Source organism: Enoplosus armatus, chromosome 3 (genome assembly GCF_043641665.1).
Source record: "Enoplosus armatus isolate fEnoArm2 chromosome 3, fEnoArm2.hap1, whole genome shotgun sequence".
NCBI classification, from domain to species: domain Eukaryota; kingdom Metazoa; phylum Chordata; class Actinopteri; order Centrarchiformes; family Enoplosidae; genus Enoplosus; species Enoplosus armatus.
In genome coordinates, this window is record NC_092182.1 from 1150808 (window position 1) to 1168925 (window position 18118).

Genomic DNA, 18118 nt, shown 5'->3' on the forward strand with positions numbered 1-18118 from the left:
CAGCTGATAATCAGGGCAGGCCTGCACACCTGCACACCCTGGGACCTGGGACAGTCCTGACACCCAGTGCAGGCTCGGAGTACTGCATCTGCATGAAAACTCGCCACGTACTTAGAAACGGCACTTTTATTGAATTCATTCACAGGCTGATTTGAGGCAGTAACCCCCCACTCACCCCACCCCCCACCCCCGACACTCCACAACATGACATCACAAATAAAAGAAAATCGCTACAGAGAGCTGAAAACTGAGATGAAAGCATGTCCCATCTGTGCAGGGTTACAGTGACTCGAGTGTTGACAGCAGTCGCTCGGTTGTGACTTTTTGAACATTAATACCGTCCTCCACCACAACCGCTTCGTTAAAAAGACAGAAGAAAAAAAACGTCGCTTTCGTTTCCACCACTGTGGAAGCTCGACACAGTCTTGTTGGATCACAGCTCCTCCCTGCCGCTCTGGGAGTCTGAGGCCGGCGTGGCGTCAGCTTTCGTTTTTTCGGAGTCCTTCTTGGCGGCAACTTTTACTGTCTTTTTTGCAGCCGGTTTGGCTTTTCCCTTTTTGTCAACCTGCTTGGCTTGTGTTTTAACCGTCTGTTTCCCACCTTCTTTAGCGGCGGGTTTGACTTTGTCTGCCGTCTCGGCCTTTGCTTGATTTCCGGCTTTGGCCTTCGCTTTAGGGGGAGCTTTGGCTTTAGCGCCCGTTGTCGTCTTGCTGACCGGTTTCGCCGCTGCTTTGTCGGCCGGCGCGTCCGGCTTCCGCTCCGCCGGCTCGCCGCCCGCTCCTTTGCCGGCGGCTTTTTCCTGGTCGGCCTGAGCAGGAGGCTCTGGCGTTGTCCGTTGGGGCTCGGAGGTGTCAGTCGCCTCCTTTTGGAGGAACTCTGCGTTCACGGGGGTAGAAAACATCTTCAGCATATCCTGAGCTTGGATTCTCTCCTACGGGACAGAAAGACAAAAATAAAACCAGAGTCTGGACCAACACTTTAAATTTGGACTTTCTGGGGTCAGAAAAAGGGGGAGGGTAGCCTGACCTTTTTTGGCAAAGCAAGAGGAGGTCTTTTATTTTTTATTTTCCTCTCCCCAGATTTAGATTTGATCGAAGCCTTCTCTTACAAGAATTATTGTAAAGAAAAAAATTATCAATTGCAACAAATTTGGCAATTGTTGAATTATTAAGTCCATTAGGAGATCTAGATTTAAATTAGGGTACTCCATATTCAATTCTTCACGCTTTGCCTAACTCAATACTGGTATAGTACTTTGGGTATTTGGATATTTGGGGGAGAGTTTTGCAACATATTTGTGCAGCACATAATTACACTGCATGCTAATGTTAAACTTGCAGAGCGGTCTCCTAGCTATACTGATGTCAGCCTACGGAGATCGTCCCAAACCTTTTCCTCGTGAGCAGGATCCTGGGTGAACCACAGCGCCACCGCACACCTCTGACCCTTGGTGACGGCTCTGACTCCGTGGGGGTTTTCCTTCCCCGCTCCGAACCCGACCATGCGGCCGCACTGGGGACGCACCTCGGCCTGGAGATCACAGAGGACAGAGCTTGACACGGCCGTTGTTGTTTACACGCAGAGCACATGTTGAAAGAGGGTCGGGACAAGTACCGTGACTGTTTTAGCATCCAGCTCAGTGAAGATGAAATCTCCTCCTTCAAAGTCTTGGTTCAGATACAGGATGGCACTGCAAGGCAGAGGGGGGGGGACAGGATGTTATGTCTGGTTGAACGGTAGACCCTGTACTGTACTTCTGTGTGTGTGTGTGTGTGTGCTCACCTGTAGTCTCTGTGTGTGTATGCAGGAGGTTCCTTTATGCACTCGTTCAGCTCGGAGACCAGCAGACAGTTGTCCACGTGGACAGGGTGGCTCAGGTCCTCGCGGTCCTCCTGCTTCTCTGAAGGGACAACAGTTGCGGAGACAAGGTACAACACGTTAAGGTCTGTGATTCCCACAACCACCACCAATCACCTGCCTGGAGCACTGCATCCAGATCCCATCCATGGCAACCATAGCAACGGCCACTGAGGCTCATTGGGGGGGGGGGGTAGAATTATTAAAGCATACAGAAGGCAGAGATGAAAAATGAATAATCTAAAGTATACATTCAGTTATCCAGGAGACCTGTGTTTTGAGAATATGGATGTTATTACTTACGTACACTTTCTCCTGTTTTTAATTTCATTTTATTTGTTTGGGGACGGTGGGGGCGCATTGGGGGGGGGGGGATTTGTCGTGTTCATGTTCTTTTCTTTTTGTTTGTCCGTCACTGTTTACACACAAACGGTTTCACCAACACCGAGAAAACCCTTTCAGTTTGACTCCAGTTGGAATCCGAAGACCGAACTGGTTCGGTCGATAGCGTGGGGACAGAAAAACGGGGGCGCGCTACTCACCCTCGATGGCGGAGCGGCAGACCAGGTGGGAGTAGGAGAAGTAGAGCGGCGTTTCCAGGCGGAAGTAGGACTCCAACACCTTCCTCACCTTCTCGCTGAGGTCGAGGAACAGACGAGCGCTCTTCAGTGGAACCTTCCCCTCCTGTCCCAGCTGCAGGAGAGGGGGAAAAAAATTTCAACATTTAACAGCGGCTGCGAGGACGAAACGTCTGATGCATTAATGTCGGGATGTGGGAACCGCGTCCGGGCGGGACTACAGACCTTCACGGCCTTCAGGACAGTGACTCCCTGGAACATCTCGCTGGGGGAGTGCGGGGAAGGGCGCCCCCTGTAGCCGTCACCTTTCAGAGCAGCCGCCTGGGAAACACACACACACACACACATAACATCGACTCTCTGACGTGACGGGCTGACACATACAAACAGGCACCAGCTGACATGAAATAAATCAAGAAATGACGGCACACCTTATCATTTCAAAGCGGTCATTCAGTCAACTGATGTGATGACCCGTTTTACTACGGTATATACACTGACAACCCCCCCACCCACATAACAAGGAGAAAAAGTAGCGAAATATCTAATGTTTATTGCATTACATTCATTGCATAAAAAGCAATAACAACACACAACAATTAACTGCACAATTGACCCAAATAGTGAACTCAATACCTGCAGGAAGTCTGTGTGAAACTACAAATTTGTGTAAACGACTATTTCCTGTGGAAATTGCAACGCATCAGGTGATTTCTCCTTATACTTGTCTCTAGTTGTTTTAGTTGTCTTCTTCAGAGAAATTAATACATGACCCCTGTGGAGCTTTGGCGCCCCCTGATGGGGGACTACAGTGCTGTTTTTTGGTTTAATAGTAACGCAGTGTTGTGTATATATATTATCCTGTCCGTCCTGTTGCTTGCTGATGGTGGGAACTGTTGGGTCTCTGTAATAATATTATACGTAAAGTGTCATGCGATGACTTTTGCTGCGATCCGATAAAAATAAAAAACGAATTGAATAAGTTCTTTAGATTTAGACTCACATTGGAGAGGCTTTGCAGCTCCCTGCACTCGTCGTCACCGATCACCCCGTCCAGCAGCACCCGCTCCGAGCCGTTCAGCTGCTTGGACGTCATGGTCAGCTTGACGTCATCATACAGCAGAGTGCCATCTCGAGGAGGAAGGTCACAGGATCAAGGGGGAGGGTAACACGTTGGACTGTCAAACACTGTAGTTGTACATTGTAGCTTTGTTTACATCAGCAGCTCTGGGTGGGGGGGGGGTGGGGGGGATGTTTTACCTTCCTGCGGTGCTATCATGCTGGCCACATCGGAAGAATCCTTCTTCTTCTCCTCAACCAGAGTCTCAATCTCCTTCATCAGGTTGCCTATTTCCTCTGTGATCCTCGCTGCAGTCTCTCTGTCGGCTCTGAGGCGCGCACACACACACACACACACACACACACATACACACACACACACACACACACACACACACAGGCAGGTCACATGACAGAGGCTGTAACACCCCTTTAACGGTATATACATTCTGCGCGTGCGGCCGGGTCTTCAATCTTACTTCTGCTTGTCTCTCAGTTTCTTCGGCATGACGTCTTCAGGGGTCCACGTGTCCTGAACACAAGCCAAACACACCCACCCTGCGTGAGACCACTGCATCGCATGAGCCGAATTCGACGGACAACGATTTATTCACTCACTGGATCGACAAAGGTGATTCCGAAGGCTTCGTATCCAAAGTAGAGCAGCTCTTTTTCCAGTATGGACTGCTGAATGTACAGTTTCACCACCTGGAGGCCAGAAAAAAAGCGAGAGGACACCAGGTTCGGTTAAACGTTCGAGCGCAGAAAACGGTGACATTAAAGGGGGGGGGGGCATTTTTTGAGCGACCTCTACTGGTGGCCAGCAGAACCCCTGCATCAACTTTACATTGCACCTCAGAGGCCTCAACAGAACAGAGACAAATGATGTTACGCTGAAATAACAATCCGTTGCCTATCTGCCCTGGCCTTTGCCTCTCAGGCTCCACATAAATTGCCCTTCTCTCTTACTGGTGTCATATTTTTTGGTGCTGTACCCTGTCTAAGGTACAGTAAATTGCAGTACATGCATGCGTCGTTGCGTGGGTACGCAATTTGAGTCCAATGTGGGAAAGGCGGACTCCGCCAGTGTCAGCAGGTTTTTTTGGGGGGGAACATTATTATTATTTGATAGATGACAGGAAACAAGTTGAGAGAGAAATGGGTGATGACAACAACAAAAGGCGCCCCGCAATAGCACCTTCAAACAGCAAGGCAGTTGACTTGTCATAGCAGTATAAGCACAGGTGTTACTAATGCCAATAGCACTAGTGATGACTCTGGTCCATTCAAGTGCCCCAGTAAGCCGGCATGATCAGTACCAGGACCACCAGCCATCATTTCATTCCATTGTTTCCGCCTGCGCTTACTGTGACATGTCAAAATGTCTGCCGTGAAAAATGTGCATGAGGGAATTACAGAGGAGAAGCCTCGCGCCACAAACAATATAAAGACAACGAGGGTTGATATTCTGACTTATCAGTCTCTACAAATGAAACAACACGTTTTAAAGCAGGAGAGCACAATAACCAGTAGCTATAAATGCACGTAAATGCAGGAAACAGCACCCACATAGTTTGAGGGGAGTGTTTCTATTCCAGAACTGAGCCGGAAAGTGAGTTCCGGGAAATAATCACTTAGTCATTAGTATTGATCAGCAACCCTATTAACCATAACATAAATATGGTATAATATATACATTTAGAGCACGGGGCAGTAAAAAGTCATACTTATCTCTTCTTTAACAAGCAGTTTATGTGCTTTAAATTACCATCAGGGCTTTTTTTTTTTTTTTATGTCTCCTTTGTGCCCTTGAGTGCTAAAGGAGGCCATTTTTCTCTCACCACGTGTGCGGGCTGACTTACTGCTGACCGCTGTGGATTAAGATAACACACGGCTGGAAGTGACTGCACCTGTACCTGTCTGGCTGATATGGATCCTGCCTTGTCCTCGCCCAGCACGGCAGAATAATAAGCCAGGTTCTGGTTCATCACCTCGTCGTCAGGGTGGAACAACAGGAAGGTCTTGGCACACTCTATGGCCTGCTCATACTTCTCACCTGGAGGGAGGGGACGGAAGCGGGAGGGTGAGCTACTTTCTGCAAAAAGTTCGGGTTTATAGTTCAACAAGACCAACAGAGTGGTGACTCCTCTCTAGAGGAATCGCCCAGCTGTTCCCATCAACAGACTGCTGCAGGAATGAGTCCTCAAACCCGGAAATGAGTCAGCATTTTTACACTTCCTGTCCCCTCGTCTGGAAGTCAATGGGGTTTTTTGGTTAGATGCCTGTAATAAGGTCTGTGTCTTTTTCATTTTGTTCTACGACATAAAATACGTCAGTAGATACCCCCCACTCGTGAATTTTGAAGCTTTTACGTGTCTTAAAAAAGGCGGTTGCTAACAAGCGGCTAAACACGGCAAGTCATCTACTCACTGGTCCGCCTTTGCAGACCTCGTTGTGGTTACACTCCATATCTATCTGTCTATATATCTATATTTATCTATATTCTCTTCAAAGTGAAGGTGCTGTAGTTCCTTTATAGCCTAACGTTAGCTTTTTACTTCTGGCGATTCCATTTACGCTTCAAAACTCACAAAAGTGGTGTTCATTAGTGAAGATTATCTTGCCGAAGAAAACGTGTGAGTATCATAAACTTTTGTTTTGCCACAGAGCTTATTTTCTGCAATAATCCAAAATCCCATGGAACAATCCCATTGGCTTTTAGTGGAGGGGAACCAGGGGCGACGCTAACTTCAGGGTTGGCCTACAAAAACACGTCGTCCCCTGCAGCGCTCTATTTAAGAAGTTAAAACTTTCACAAAATATCAAATCAACATTTTAAGACCATCACCTTAATAGCACAGGTGTCACCTATGTGTGTTTGCTATCTAAGAGGCATCACTGATGAAGGCCAGATTGCGAACACAGTGACATCTCGTCCTTGAGAGCCTTCCTCGGCCATTTCTGGTCAATACAATAAAGGAAACGCAGCGGAAAGTCGACAGGGAAGTCATCTTCAATCCCACTTCCATTCCAGTGAAAGGGCACTGACGTGAGAGAGAGGGCTGTGACACTCACTGTTGTAGTAGGAGAACTGCAGGTAGTTGAAATGTGAGGGCAGGAAGTCCTCAAAGGGCTTGCTTCTGCCGGCGGTTGAGGCCAACTCCACTGCGCAGTGCTGCTTACACTTCAGCACCTGCATGTAGTGGTCTGAAACACACACACACACACACGTTTAACACAAAGGCCGTGGTCACCAACGCTCTCTGCGCGGACGGGCCGACTCACCCGTCATGGTCTGGAACAGGTCGGCGCTGTACTCCATGTAGTTGTATCCGTCGTAGTCGTAGGCCCCCTCGCACAGCACCCTGCACTCCTTATCGGCGGCGACGTACTCGTCCACGGCCACCTCGAAGTGTTCAGCCGCCAGGCCGAACGAGTCGTCGCTGTAGTAACTCTTCCCCAGCAGGAACTCGGCCTGAGGAGACAAGCGAGAGGGCATCCTATAGTCACCATCGCGGAGGGCCACCCCCCCCCCCCGGTATTAGACTTGAGACCCCTTGACATGTTAGTGAGTGTCACAGCAGTGATAGCAAAGTGCAGCACGCAAGCTTCTCAAAAAACGGCTTGTGTGCTTTTAACAGCCGTCATCCCTGCAGGCCAAAAAAGATTTGGAAGCTCCCCCCGCCCCCTCCCGCCAAAGACTAGCCTAAGGGCTGAGAGGGACAGAAATGCCAGAGGAGAACGTTTGCCCTCACCATATGTGTCCTGGCCTCCAAATCTTTGAAGTCCTCTTCCTGTACTCCCGCCATCATCCTGTAGTACTCCAGGTTCTGTTTCATCTCCATGTGATCCGGGTTGGCCAGGAAGAATGTGTTGGCAGCTGCCACGGCCTTGTCCAGCTTATTGATCTGAAGAAGAACAAACACACACACACACACACACACACACACACACACAGGGGGTTCAGCTCATCTTCTCTGACTGGAGGTGTGATAATCAGGGTCAGGGGGGTCCCCCTTAGAAAATATACTTTTTAATGAACACTAGACAATGACGATATATATATATATATATATATATATATATAAAGATGAACTTCCCGTCTGTCTCTTAGTGGCCTTTAATTAAAATCAAAAATATGTTGCTGCTTTCAAGGTTCGTCCCGAGAGTAGTATATCTGATACACACAACATAACAATCCAAGAGAACATGAAAAGCGTCCTTGTGCATCATATCGACTGTCTGTCTTTACAGCCACTCAAATGTGCCATGAAAGAATGATTTAGCTGAGTGGTTCCCAGCCTTTTTCTTAAGGGACCCCTATTTTACCATTGTATATACACTGACGACCCCCACCCACATACAATTATGGTAGCCTGCCTCTTTTGAAATATCTTTATGTATATTTCATTATATTCATTGCATAAAAAAAACAATAGTGAACTTAACACCTGCAGGAACTTTGTGTAAAACTACAAATTTGTATAAACGGCTATTTCCTGTGGATATATTGCAACGCATCAGACGATTTCTCCTTATATTTTAGGGAACACAATTCTGTGTCCGTGTTATGATTTTCTTTTCATTTCACTATCGCACACACGTTCTAATAGTCCAAGCAGCCTGGAAGCCTTTCATGACGGACAAAATAAGGTAGAAACTTTTAAAATAACCCTTAACTTTAGTTGTCTTCTTCACAGAAATGAATTAAACGCATGAATATTATATTTTATATAATATACATGCCCCCGAGGAGCTTTGGTGAACCCTGATGGGGGTCGGGACCCCCAGGTTGGGAGCCACTGATCTTTCAGCTATTTGACTTTGGGAAGTCTGAGTTTCTCGGGAGCATTTTAAAGCAGCACGTATACGAAACCGCTGGATCCCCCAAAAAATCGACGTCCTGACGTCAGACTCCACAGAAGCTGACTCCACCTTAAGACGTGGCATGGCTGTCTGAGTTTTTTTGGAGGGGGGGGGGGGGGCATTTACAGTATCTAACTCCTCACCAGCTTGAATGAGATTACAACTGAAACCTGTGGCAAGTTTCCCACTTTGCTGCGTGTTTCAGTGTGAAGTTGCTCTGAAATCAAACGGTGTGCGTGATGTGTGATGCCTTTTGCACTGAGACAGCCCCCCCCCCCCCCCCCCGTACGTTTATACCTTGAAATACGCGACTTGCAGGTAGTTGTACGGGGTCCTCTTGGTGAACTCCAGCTCCACTTCCTCGGTGACCTGGTGCAGAGTTGGTGAGCCCAGTTTGTCGGTTTCGCAGGAGTTCACGCAGTCCGCCCGTTTCAGGATTTTCTGGAAGAATCCCAGGTCCTCCACGGCCCCGGCCCCCGGTATGGGGACTCCCAAGCCGGCCAGACGATCGCCGAAAGCGGTCTGGTTGGCGCAGCTCAGCCGGCACTGAGCCTTCACACTGCGGACCGTGGCTTTGTTCCTGAGCGCCTTCTCCATGTTCAGGATAACCGACAGCCAGTCCCCCTTATAGTAGGCTTCCACCGCCGTGTCGAAGAGGTAGTCGACGGGCTCCAAGACGAAGTGGCTGCCCAGGCTAGTGTCCGAGGTGCACAGTGGAATAATAAGCAAAGATATCAGCGCGTAACGGAGCTCCATGATGCTAAACTTGTCGGGGCTCCGCAGCGGGGCGGGCGTCTGGACCGGGACTACAGAGGCCGGACCGGCAGAGAGAGAGAGAGAGGAGATGTAAACTTCTTCCTCCGACGGTAACTTGTCTGGAGGTGGGGTTTGAACAGTTGAGCCCCCTTGGTAACACCCACCCCCCTCCCGTCTGCACCCTCACCCCCCACATACACATGGAGATATCATCATAATAACAACCTACCGTATAGGGCGGTCCCGCTGTGGTCCTGCAGTGTGCAAGGAACAGGCAACAGAAGTTAGGACTGGCCATATTTTTTTTTAGAACACACTGTACTGTACTGTACTACAATACTATTGCAATACTGTCAGATGTGTACATCAGTCCAGGCAACATGACTTCCTTTAAGGGAATGTATGGAGGGTCATTAATGACAAAACTTGAACAGAGAAGGCACTAAACAAATTGAAACGCCAAAAAAAACAAAACAAGCCTCACATATAAAACGTATTTGATTATTTAGACAAATAAACAAGGAAAATAAGTCTTATAAGACATGCTTGTCTTGTTATAACAATCATCTCAAATACTTTTCACACTCATCAGACTATATAGTGACATAGTCAGAAGATCATACCAATGCGTATTAATACCAAACAAACTTCACCGAATCAGGTGGTGACATGATAACATTTAGAATAAGAAAAGTTCTTATAGTAGTAGTCTTGTAGTAAATAGTAGTAAAGTTTATTAAGATAAGATAAGCGTGCATGTTATATTGGAAGTATCTTATGAATAAGAACAACGTTATAACACATTTTCTCATAATAGGGACAGTGGGCATTTGTATTTAACTCAGAGTGGAACTATATTAAGCAGCCTCACTTTTGTCCTCCACAAATAAAAAAAAATAAAAAAATCACGTTTGTCAGGAACAAAACTTGTGTAAGTGCGCACGTGATGGATCATGGAGGAAAGCTGTTTTTGTGAAAGATGTGGCTCAGCTTCTGCCTGACGTGGCGGTGTGTTCGGTTTCTCAACTGTGACATATCTTCTCTTGTTAATGTTCTGTGGCGAGGTTGGGCTGTTTTTTTTGTTTTTTTTGACGTGCCTGAACACAAATCCAAGTGATAATTAGAATAATATAATGAATATACCATAGGATCGTTCGAGGATTTAATAACGCAATTGTTTAATACCAGTGGGGGTGAAAATTGCAATTCTGAAAATATACATGTGTACTAATAAATAAGCCTCAACAACGTGTTTTATTTTAAATCTCAGGCACACGTCAGGAGTACCATTGAGGGGAAAAATGGGGCGGAGATGTAGGACCCCGTGAAGCCTCCGGTATTTTTGGTTGAATATTAGCTGGTTACAAAACCGGCAGGTGGGCAAGGAGACTATATTTAACAAAACCCTTAGAGAGAGAGAGGAGCTTGTGGCAAAAGGTGAAAGAAGAGAACATGGACAGGACGGTCAGCCTCCCCAGCCAGCCCGACAGAACCACCACAGGTAAGCTAACGCATTTACTGCTGGGAAGGTAAAAGCCTCATGTCAAACCTTTCTCCGAAGCACACCGTCAGTGTTTTTATGGATATATATATATTAGCTACATCAAGCCCTGCGCGCAGTAAACCAGTGTCGTAACGTTACACAAGTGGTCACTTGGTTGAACGACTAACGCTGTACAACCGTAACGTTACTAATTCCGTAATAAACGGTAGAATACGTCATGACTTAAGTAGTAAAAGAAAAAAAGTATATCATTACAGTCGTGTATAATTACTGTTCATGTGTGGTAGTACAGTAGCTTCGGTGGTGGTGACAGCGGTAACAGCCGTCGTAGTAATTTCAGTGTCAGTGATACAGTAGTTGTTAGCATTAGCATTAGCAGTAACAGTCCTCCTGACATGATATAACTGTGATGTAACTCTGCATGGGTTGTTTTTATCAGTGACTCTGGTTGAGAGCAGCAGCGCCCCCAGCGGGCTGGAACTGGTCAGTTCCTACCAGACCAACAGAGTGGGAGACCCCATGGACCTGGTGGCCCTGGCAGGACAAGTACAGAAGGTGTGGACTTAACTGTATTTAATAGATTCAGGCCAGCGAGTTCCACACAACAACCAGCTCTTTGGTGCGTATGGCTGTAACAGTCCTGAAAATATTTTGACTTTGCTTTTAGGGAGATGAATTCATTAAAGCCAACGCTTGCAACAAACTGACGGTCATCGCCGACCAGATCAGATACCTGCAGGAGCAGGCGAGAAAGGTAAGACCAGATCCTAGAGTGGTCATGTGATCATACTGCAAGCTAAAATTCCTCTTGGGTAGTGCTCAGATCTGACTAGCCTTTGCATGCTGACGTTACTGTGCAATAACAGCCAATTTTGAAAGGGGACAGTGGTTTAAAGAAATGTTGGTATTTGAGTATGTCAGATACCAAAAGAAGCTGAGACATGCTGTCAGTCCATCACACACACTTTTCTTCTCTCTCTCTCTTTTAGGTTTTAGAAGAGGCTAAAAGAGATGCTGACCTCCACCACGCTGCCTGTAACATTGTGAAAAAACCAGGCAACATGTATTACCTCTACCAGCGGCCGTCTGGACAGAAATACTTCTCCATCATCTCTCCTAAGGTTGGGCGGCGCAATACCGATAGACACTGATATTACACCGGCTGCCTTTTTAATGTTACATCACCCTGTATGGACACAGGTGTTACACAAGGCCTGCACAGCACCTGTTACTCAACATCCCCTCAGGGAGATTCCTCACACAGATGATAACACACGAATGCCCCAACCAAACAACTGCAAGCGTTTGTGTGTGTGTGTGTGTGTGTGTGTGTGTGAGAGACAAAGTTCATGTTAACTCAGGAGGGAGCTGATAGAGCAGGCGGGCCAAAACTCAGGCAGTTCAGGTGGATTTGACTGGTTGCGGCTCTAGCTACACGTGTTTGGCAGGTACAGACAGGTTTTCCTAGTGGTCATGGAATTTATGGAATGTCAGGGAATTTTGTAACCTCGACACGGAGCTGAATAAACTGTCTAATGTACCAGAGAAGAACAGGTGACGTTTCTCCAGAGCGAAACCCAGAATGCCGACTCTTTTAAACGTTTCATAAGTTGGAAACATGGAAAACTAAAAGAAAATCCTCAAAATTCAGAAACTAATTCCATTTGTTTTATTGAAAAATGATTATCAAAAAAGTTGCCGATTAATTTTCTGCCAATAGACTTATCAACAAATAATTTCATCTCCTGTTTGTATATTATAGAAGGTAAAAAGTGCTGCACATCTCACCATAGCATACCTCTTTTGTCCTGTCCTCTGAAGGAATGGGGTCCAAGTTGTCCTCACCTGTTTGTCGGTGCATTCAAACTTCAACACGACATGTCCTGGACCCCCATAGACGAGGTGGAGAAGAGGGACTCGGAGATCGCCATCATGGACAAACTTCTCAGCCAGCAGACGGCCTTACCGCCGTACACGGGACCCAACTTCAAGGGCCTCCCCGAATGAAGGACTGGAGTTTCAAGAAGGACACGACTATAGTCTTAATGGACCGTTTGAACTGACAGAAATCCATACATGGATTGGAAACGCTGATAAATGCCAAGTCACACAGGGTTTTGATGACTTCAGTGCATAATGCATTACTACATGTTTTTGTTTGCACACACGTCAATCACTCTAGGAGCCTGTTTATGGACACTGTCACCAAATAAAGTTTGAAAATGTTGCTTATAGAGTGCTGCAGGAATGAGTCCTAAAATCCGGAAATTAGTCATTTTTTGACACTTACGGTCCCCTCGTCTGGAAGTCGATGGGTTTTTGGTTAGATACCTGAAATAAGGTCTGTGGTTAACAAGCTTAAGATGGTACAACATAAAATGTGTCAGTAGATACCCCCCACTCGTGAATTTTGAAGCTTTTACGTGTCTTAAAAAAGGCGGTCGCTAACAAGTGGCTAAATGAGACTACAGAGGTTGTTATTAACGTCTTCATGCCGAACACGGAAAGTCATCTACTCACCAGTCCGCCTTTACAGCCTTGCTGTGTTTAAACTCTATATCTATCTGTCTATATATCTATATCTATCTATATTCTCTTCAAAGTGAAGCTCAGCGGTGGTGACGTTGAAGTCATGCTGGAGTTCTTTTATAGCCTAACGTTAGCTTTTTTACTTCTGGCGATTCCATTTACGCTTCAAAAATCATAAAAGTGGTGTTCATGAGTGAAGATTATCTTGCTGAACAAAACATGAGTATCATAAACGTTTGTTTGTTTATTTTCTGCAATAATCCAAAATCCCATGGATCAATCCCGTTGGCTTTTAGTCGAGGGAACCAGGGCGATGCTAACTTCCGGGTTTGCCTACAAACACACATCATCCGGGCAACACTCTATTAGCCTTTACCAAACCTGCTTCACCCACGTTTAGTTTGGTCATCTTTCCAACATATTCATCTCAGGGATATCAGCGTTTCTCTCTATCGTAGAGGCTCAACAAACATGAAAAGAGTCTTCTTCTTCTTCTTGGGCCGCTGATAAAAGCATTGCTGCAGAGCACCACAAGTGTTCAGAACACTTCACAGGGTGCCTTTAATGTGTCCTACAGTCCACATGCCATTTTGTTCATGAAGCCTTATTTTCTTGTAGGAGGGAGATACTACTTGTGTTGGGCGCGGAGATCCTTTGCAACTCAAGTAAACGGTGCATTTTGTCTTTTATTTCTAGACTGTAGCCAATAAGTATGCGGAAAATAAATGACAAAATACTTGATTTGACACATTTGTTTAATTTCAGGTCAAGAAAATTAAAGTGCAATAACTTTATTTTAAATCAACTGTCTTCAGCAATGTAATTGTAAGTGCAATTAAAGTGCTGACAAAAATGTGATTTTGTTAAAAGTCAGCTTCTTTTTTTTTTCTTTCTTTTTTTTTTTAATTAAAAGGTGCCTCACAGTCAGCTGTGAGTGTCTGTCTGTGGGGACGTGATCGTCAGTAGATAAGAACTTATGTGAGGCAGAAGTTGCCAGTTGTCTGTGGCGATGTCGAAGTGCACAGCGTCTTCCTCCGACCTGATCTTCAGCAGCGCGTGAGACCGTGGCGGGAGGAAGAGAAGCACTTTGAACTCTTGCTCGTCGTCGGACAGGTCTGATGTAAGGTAGGGGAGGAAGTGTTTCTCCACCAAGCCGATGAGAGCTGCCTCCTTCAGCTGGCAGCAGAACAGGCTGGTGGCACAGTCCGCCGGGTCCTTCTGTCCGCTCTCTGAGCTGACTTCGTCCCACAAGCCCTCGAACAAGCTCAGCTTGCCGCCTCGTCCCCAGGCCGGGGGAGCGGGCGCAGGCATGAAGGCCTGCTGGAAAGCCACCTGGACGTCTGGCAGGGCGGTGAGCCAGGAGAGTCCGTCCTGGGTGGTGAAGATGGCGCTGGCACGGAGGGTGGTGGGGTAGGGCCGCCGGGGCTTCAGTCTCAGCCTCACCTTGGGCGACGGCCTCTCTCTGAACAGACACGGGACACTGATGTCGCTCAGTTCTTCGTAGTGGTCGTCTGTGAGGTTGAAGTGGAGGTGGATGCTGAAGAGCTGATCAAAGCGCGAGTCAACAGCTTCACTATGAGTCAGCTGATAGTTTAAGGTGATTTCTGAGGCAAAGCGGGGGTCGTCGAACTGAGCTCTGTAGGCCTCCAGCGCTGCGCTCACCTCTCCTGGGCAGCTCTCCGTCTCACTCTGGTTACTTTCTTCATCAGTTTGTCCTCGAGGCTCAGAATGGGCCTCGACCAGCCGGAATACGGCTTTGTCCGTCTGGTGAATGGTTAGCACGCTCGTCAGCCCCTCGCCCTCAGCCATGATGCAGGACAGCGATCGCTTCTTGACCTGCCGCCCTCCGTCGGTCGAACCCTGCGCCAGCACCCCGGCCAGCTTCTCTCTGGACAGCGTGGTCAGCAGGGTGAAGTAGAGGCGGGCGTGGTCCTGGGTGTCCGTGTCTCCGTAGCGGCAGGCGAGATGTTGCAGGATGCCGGCCAGGGGGGTGAGCAGCGAGTCCAGGCTGGGGTGGACGAGGAGGCGGCGGCACACCCCCAGCAGGCTGTTCCCCAGACGCCAGTCACCGCTCACGCACAGAGAGTACGAAGACGGCGTGATGGCGCTGGACAGGAAGCCCAGGGTGCTGTGCTGGGGGATTTCTCCTTCCTCCGCCACTCGAGCCAGCGTCTTGAGGTGCCAGCTGAGGTCCTGTAAGGTGAGCTGGGCGAGCGGGGCCTCGGTGATGACTCCCTGGAGGGCCTTCAGGAGCCCTACAGCCCAGTTGGACTCAGTGAGCTTGTCCTGGGTCTGGTCGGCCAGGTTGATGAGGTGTGGGGCCAGGTGGGTGTGGCGGAGGTAGAGCTTACACAGCTTCTCCATCAGACTGCTGGAGTAGCGCTCCACGTGGCAGAAGTAGAAAAGGAAGAGGAAGGCGGCTCTGAAAAAGGTAACAACAATCTCTCGGCTGCCTCCGTGTTCCACAACGTGGAGCAGCGAGACGAGGTGTTCGAAGAGGTAGGCCAGCCCCCTGCCCTCCTCCCCCTCCCCCTCCTCCAGGTAGACCAGAGACAGCAGGTTGAGGCGGGCCAGCATGGTGGTGCTGTCGTTGAACACGGTGGGCACCAGGGCCGAGGCTAGCCGCGGAGTCAGCAGCACGGGGAGGGTCTCGTCGCCGTCGCCACAGCCGATTGGCCGGTTCTCAGGAAAGTGCAGGATACAGGCCACATAGAAGAGCTTCTCGGGTGTGCTCAGCAGCGGGTGCTGGGAGAGCACCACCAGCCGCTTGAGGACGAAAGCTTCGTCTTCCGCGCTGAACAGGCTGTCAGTGAACGCACTCTTCATCAGCAGGGTGGTGTGAAGGAGGCAAACCTGGGTGAACAAAGGTCTACCGAGTCAAAACCATAAACATTAACTTACAGCTGCTATGTGTAGACTTTCTATTTGATAATAAAAAAAATGTTGCTGGAAGGGGGGGGGGCAACAAAGTACACATAGGGGCTTTACATCAACAGTTCTGCATTTTGGGAAACATTATTATTTGTTTTCTTGCAGAGAGTAAGATGAGAAAATCGATACTAAATATGAAGCTGGAGGCAGCAGCCGGTTAGCTTAGCTTAGCATAAAGACTTGGAAGGGGGCAGGGGGGGGCACAGCTAGCCTGGCTCTGTCCAAAGACAACAAATCAATCTGCCTAAAAGCATCTCTAAAAGATCATTTCTTTTATACTTAGCAGACAGACATGTTTTCAGTGCTGTGAGCACCACCAACTAAATTCCATTCACCTCCACTGCAGTAGAGCGGAGGCAGAAATCTAAATGCTACCAGAGATAAGTGGGAAAACATATTTTTTTAAATAGCAAGCGAGCGAGTGAGAAATCTGCACGATCTTTTCTAGACACACACCTCGCTCGTGCCCAGCAGTCGCAGCAGCTGAGACCTGAATACGGCTGGAGGGACACCAGGCACCATGGCAACCACCTCCGTCAGTCGATGGAGCAGTGCAGCCTGACACAGAGGGGTGAGGAGGTAGGACTCCTCCAGGAGGGAGGACAGGACTGAGCGCAACTCCTTACAATCGGGCCCAGTCTGGAGGGTTGGCACTGTGCCCATGGGTCCCAGGATGAGAGAGGACAGCACGGCCGAGTCTTTGTTATTCATCAGGTCTGACTCCTGCTGTGCTTCCCATGCAACAGATGTATTTCCTCCCAGAAGAGCCTTAAGATGCTCAGCGCCAGCTCCTTTTTCCTGGGTGAGCTGAAACACAGCGTTTCTTAACACCAAAGCATGGAGTCCTGCGTAGGCCTGGTGGAGCCGGGAGGTTTCTCGCTGCCGGAGGCCACCGAAGAGCTCGAGGCGCTGGGAGAGAAGGCCCGGAGAGCAGGCCTCCAGCTCCCGCAGGCAGTCGCAAGCCGTGGCCCGTAAAGAACGAAGAGCACCGTCGGCGTGTAGGTCACTGGTGTCCTGGGCTAGCTGAAGGAGCAGGTCGAGGAAGTCCTGAGATGCGCGGGAACGGCTGCTCACGCAGGACGTGCAGACTAGCACAGAGGTGAGGGCCAGGAGGAGGTGACAACGGAACTGGGCAGACTTGGGAGGACACTGGGCAAACACTGACATCAGCTCCAGGGCTGTCTCCTCACCCACTGAGTCGGGGGGACACAGCAGAGTCGGGTGCTCGCATAGCGGGGACAACAGGAGGACCTGGGGTGGGTGAAATGTAAGAATTATTAATGTCCACAACACTAAGGACCAGAAACACTAGGGATTACATTAAACACACGTCTGATTAACCGATTCATCGATTCAGCTCACCTTCCTGGCTTTTAGACATATTTAGTAGCTGAGTGAAACATGCCAAACTCCATTCAGAAATCTGCCAATTAAGTGTTGGCAGCTGTACACACAGAACATCATCGAAGGAAGTTGTTCGTGAATGTGACATATAGATTACACACGAAGAAAGGTTTATAACAACTCATACTTTCTCGATATTGGTATCTCCAAGGGATAAAATCGGCAACGTTTAGACTAGGGTTAGTGTTTGAATAACCTCTTCTTTAAAACAAGTAATACCCGGTACAGTATTTCGTACCGGATATGTATTTGTCGGTCGATAAGCATTGTAACAGCTTTATGAAGCATGTCAGAAGTAACCTATGGTACAATACGCTACATAGATTTCTTTTTTTTTACCTTGACACTGTAACTGGCTCTGTCATCTCGGAGCTCACGGAGCAACTCAGCCAGGAAAGCCTCAGCCGTTGTCCCGGAGAGGAAGCGCGACGGACTGCGGGAGAAAGCAGAGATCCTCTCGGCCCAGTTCGCCGCCATTACCGCTCAAACCCTAAACCTCGGCGACGTGCAAATCGTCGGCTCTGTGTCTCTTTCTAAAATCATTGCGCACAGCAAAACCGTTGCTTTCAACTGAGACACTGAAGTTCTCCTCCTCGTAGACACACAGCATCCAGGGCCCCCCCCACCACCGACT

The 18118-nt window shown here is 48.3% G+C and overlaps 3 protein-coding genes across 3 annotated transcripts; 1 reads left to right on the forward strand and 2 right to left on the reverse strand.

The window, feature by feature from the left end:
* Positions 1–201: 201 nt before the first annotated feature.
* p3h1 (prolyl 3-hydroxylase 1) lies at positions 202–9148 on the reverse strand. The gene is made up of 15 exons (XM_070902470.1): positions 8658–9148; positions 7250–7402; positions 6780–6969; positions 6570–6701; positions 5411–5550; positions 4113–4202; positions 3974–4026; positions 3696–3823; positions 3439–3566; positions 2661–2756; positions 2400–2550; positions 1783–1900; positions 1615–1690; positions 1390–1530; positions 202–931 (listed from the first exon to the last, which is right to left on the reverse strand). Exons 1-15 carry the CDS (start codon positions 9114–9116, stop codon positions 434–436), a joined length of 2553 nt encoding a protein of 850 aa, XP_070758571.1. The 5' UTR covers positions 9117–9148; the 3' UTR covers positions 202–433.
* A 1355-nt stretch (positions 9149–10503) lies between these two features.
* Positions 10504–13181, forward strand: c3h1orf50 (chromosome 3 C1orf50 homolog). Its single transcript, XM_070902502.1, has 5 exons — positions 10504–10617; positions 11060–11175; positions 11288–11374; positions 11610–11741; positions 12442–13181. The coding sequence occupies exons 1-5, from the start codon at positions 10569–10571 to the stop codon at positions 12625–12627; spliced, it is 570 nt and encodes a 189-aa protein (XP_070758603.1). The 5' UTR covers positions 10504–10568; the 3' UTR covers positions 12628–13181.
* A 734-nt stretch (positions 13182–13915) lies between these two features.
* Positions 13916–18000, reverse strand: ap5b1 (adaptor related protein complex 5 subunit beta 1). The gene is made up of 3 exons (XM_070902501.1): positions 17824–18000; positions 16537–17331; positions 13916–16002 (listed from the first exon to the last, which is right to left on the reverse strand). Exons 1-3 carry the CDS (start codon positions 17959–17961, stop codon positions 14074–14076), a joined length of 2862 nt encoding a protein of 953 aa, XP_070758602.1. The 5' UTR covers positions 17962–18000; the 3' UTR covers positions 13916–14073.
* Between the last annotated feature and the right edge of the window lie 118 nt (positions 18001–18118).

What these genes read in the sequence shown, in the direction of transcription:
- p3h1 (XM_070902470.1), bottom strand. Translation starts at nt 9,116, where the DNA reads ATGGAGCTCCGTTACGCGCTGATATCTTTGCTTATTATTCCACTGTGC. An exon ending in GCAGTTCTCCTACTACAACA is followed by an intron (nt 5,551 to 6,569) that starts GTGAGTGTCACA and finishes CCCTCCCTCCAG; the next exon opens with GTGAGAAGTATGAGCAGGCC. An exon ending in TGGATGCTAAAACAGTCACG is followed by an intron (nt 1,531 to 1,614) that starts GTACTTGTCCCG and finishes TGTGATCTCCAG; the next exon opens with GCCGAGGTGCGTCCCCAGTG.
- c3h1orf50 (XM_070902502.1), top strand. Translation starts at nt 10,569, where the DNA reads ATGGACAGGACGGTCAGCCTCCCCAGCCAGCCCGACAGAACCACCACA. An exon ending in TGGCAGGACAAGTACAGAAG is followed by an intron (nt 11,176 to 11,287) that starts GTGTGGACTTAA and finishes CTTTGCTTTTAG; the next exon opens with GGAGATGAATTCATTAAAGC. An exon ending in TCTCCATCATCTCTCCTAAG is followed by an intron (nt 11,742 to 12,441) that starts GTTGGGCGGCGC and finishes TGTCCTCTGAAG; the next exon opens with GAATGGGGTCCAAGTTGTCC.
- ap5b1 (XM_070902501.1), bottom strand. Translation starts at nt 17,961, where the DNA reads ATGGCGGCGAACTGGGCCGAGAGGATCTCTGCTTTCTCCCGCAGTCCG. An exon ending in GAGCCAGTTACAGTGTCAAG is followed by an intron (nt 17,332 to 17,823) that starts GTAAAAAAAAAG and finishes CACCCACCCCAG; the next exon opens with GTCCTCCTGTTGTCCCCGCT. An exon ending in GACTGCTGGGCACGAGCGAG is followed by an intron (nt 16,003 to 16,536) that starts GTGTGTGTCTAG and finishes TTGTTCACCCAG; the next exon opens with GTTTGCCTCCTTCACACCAC.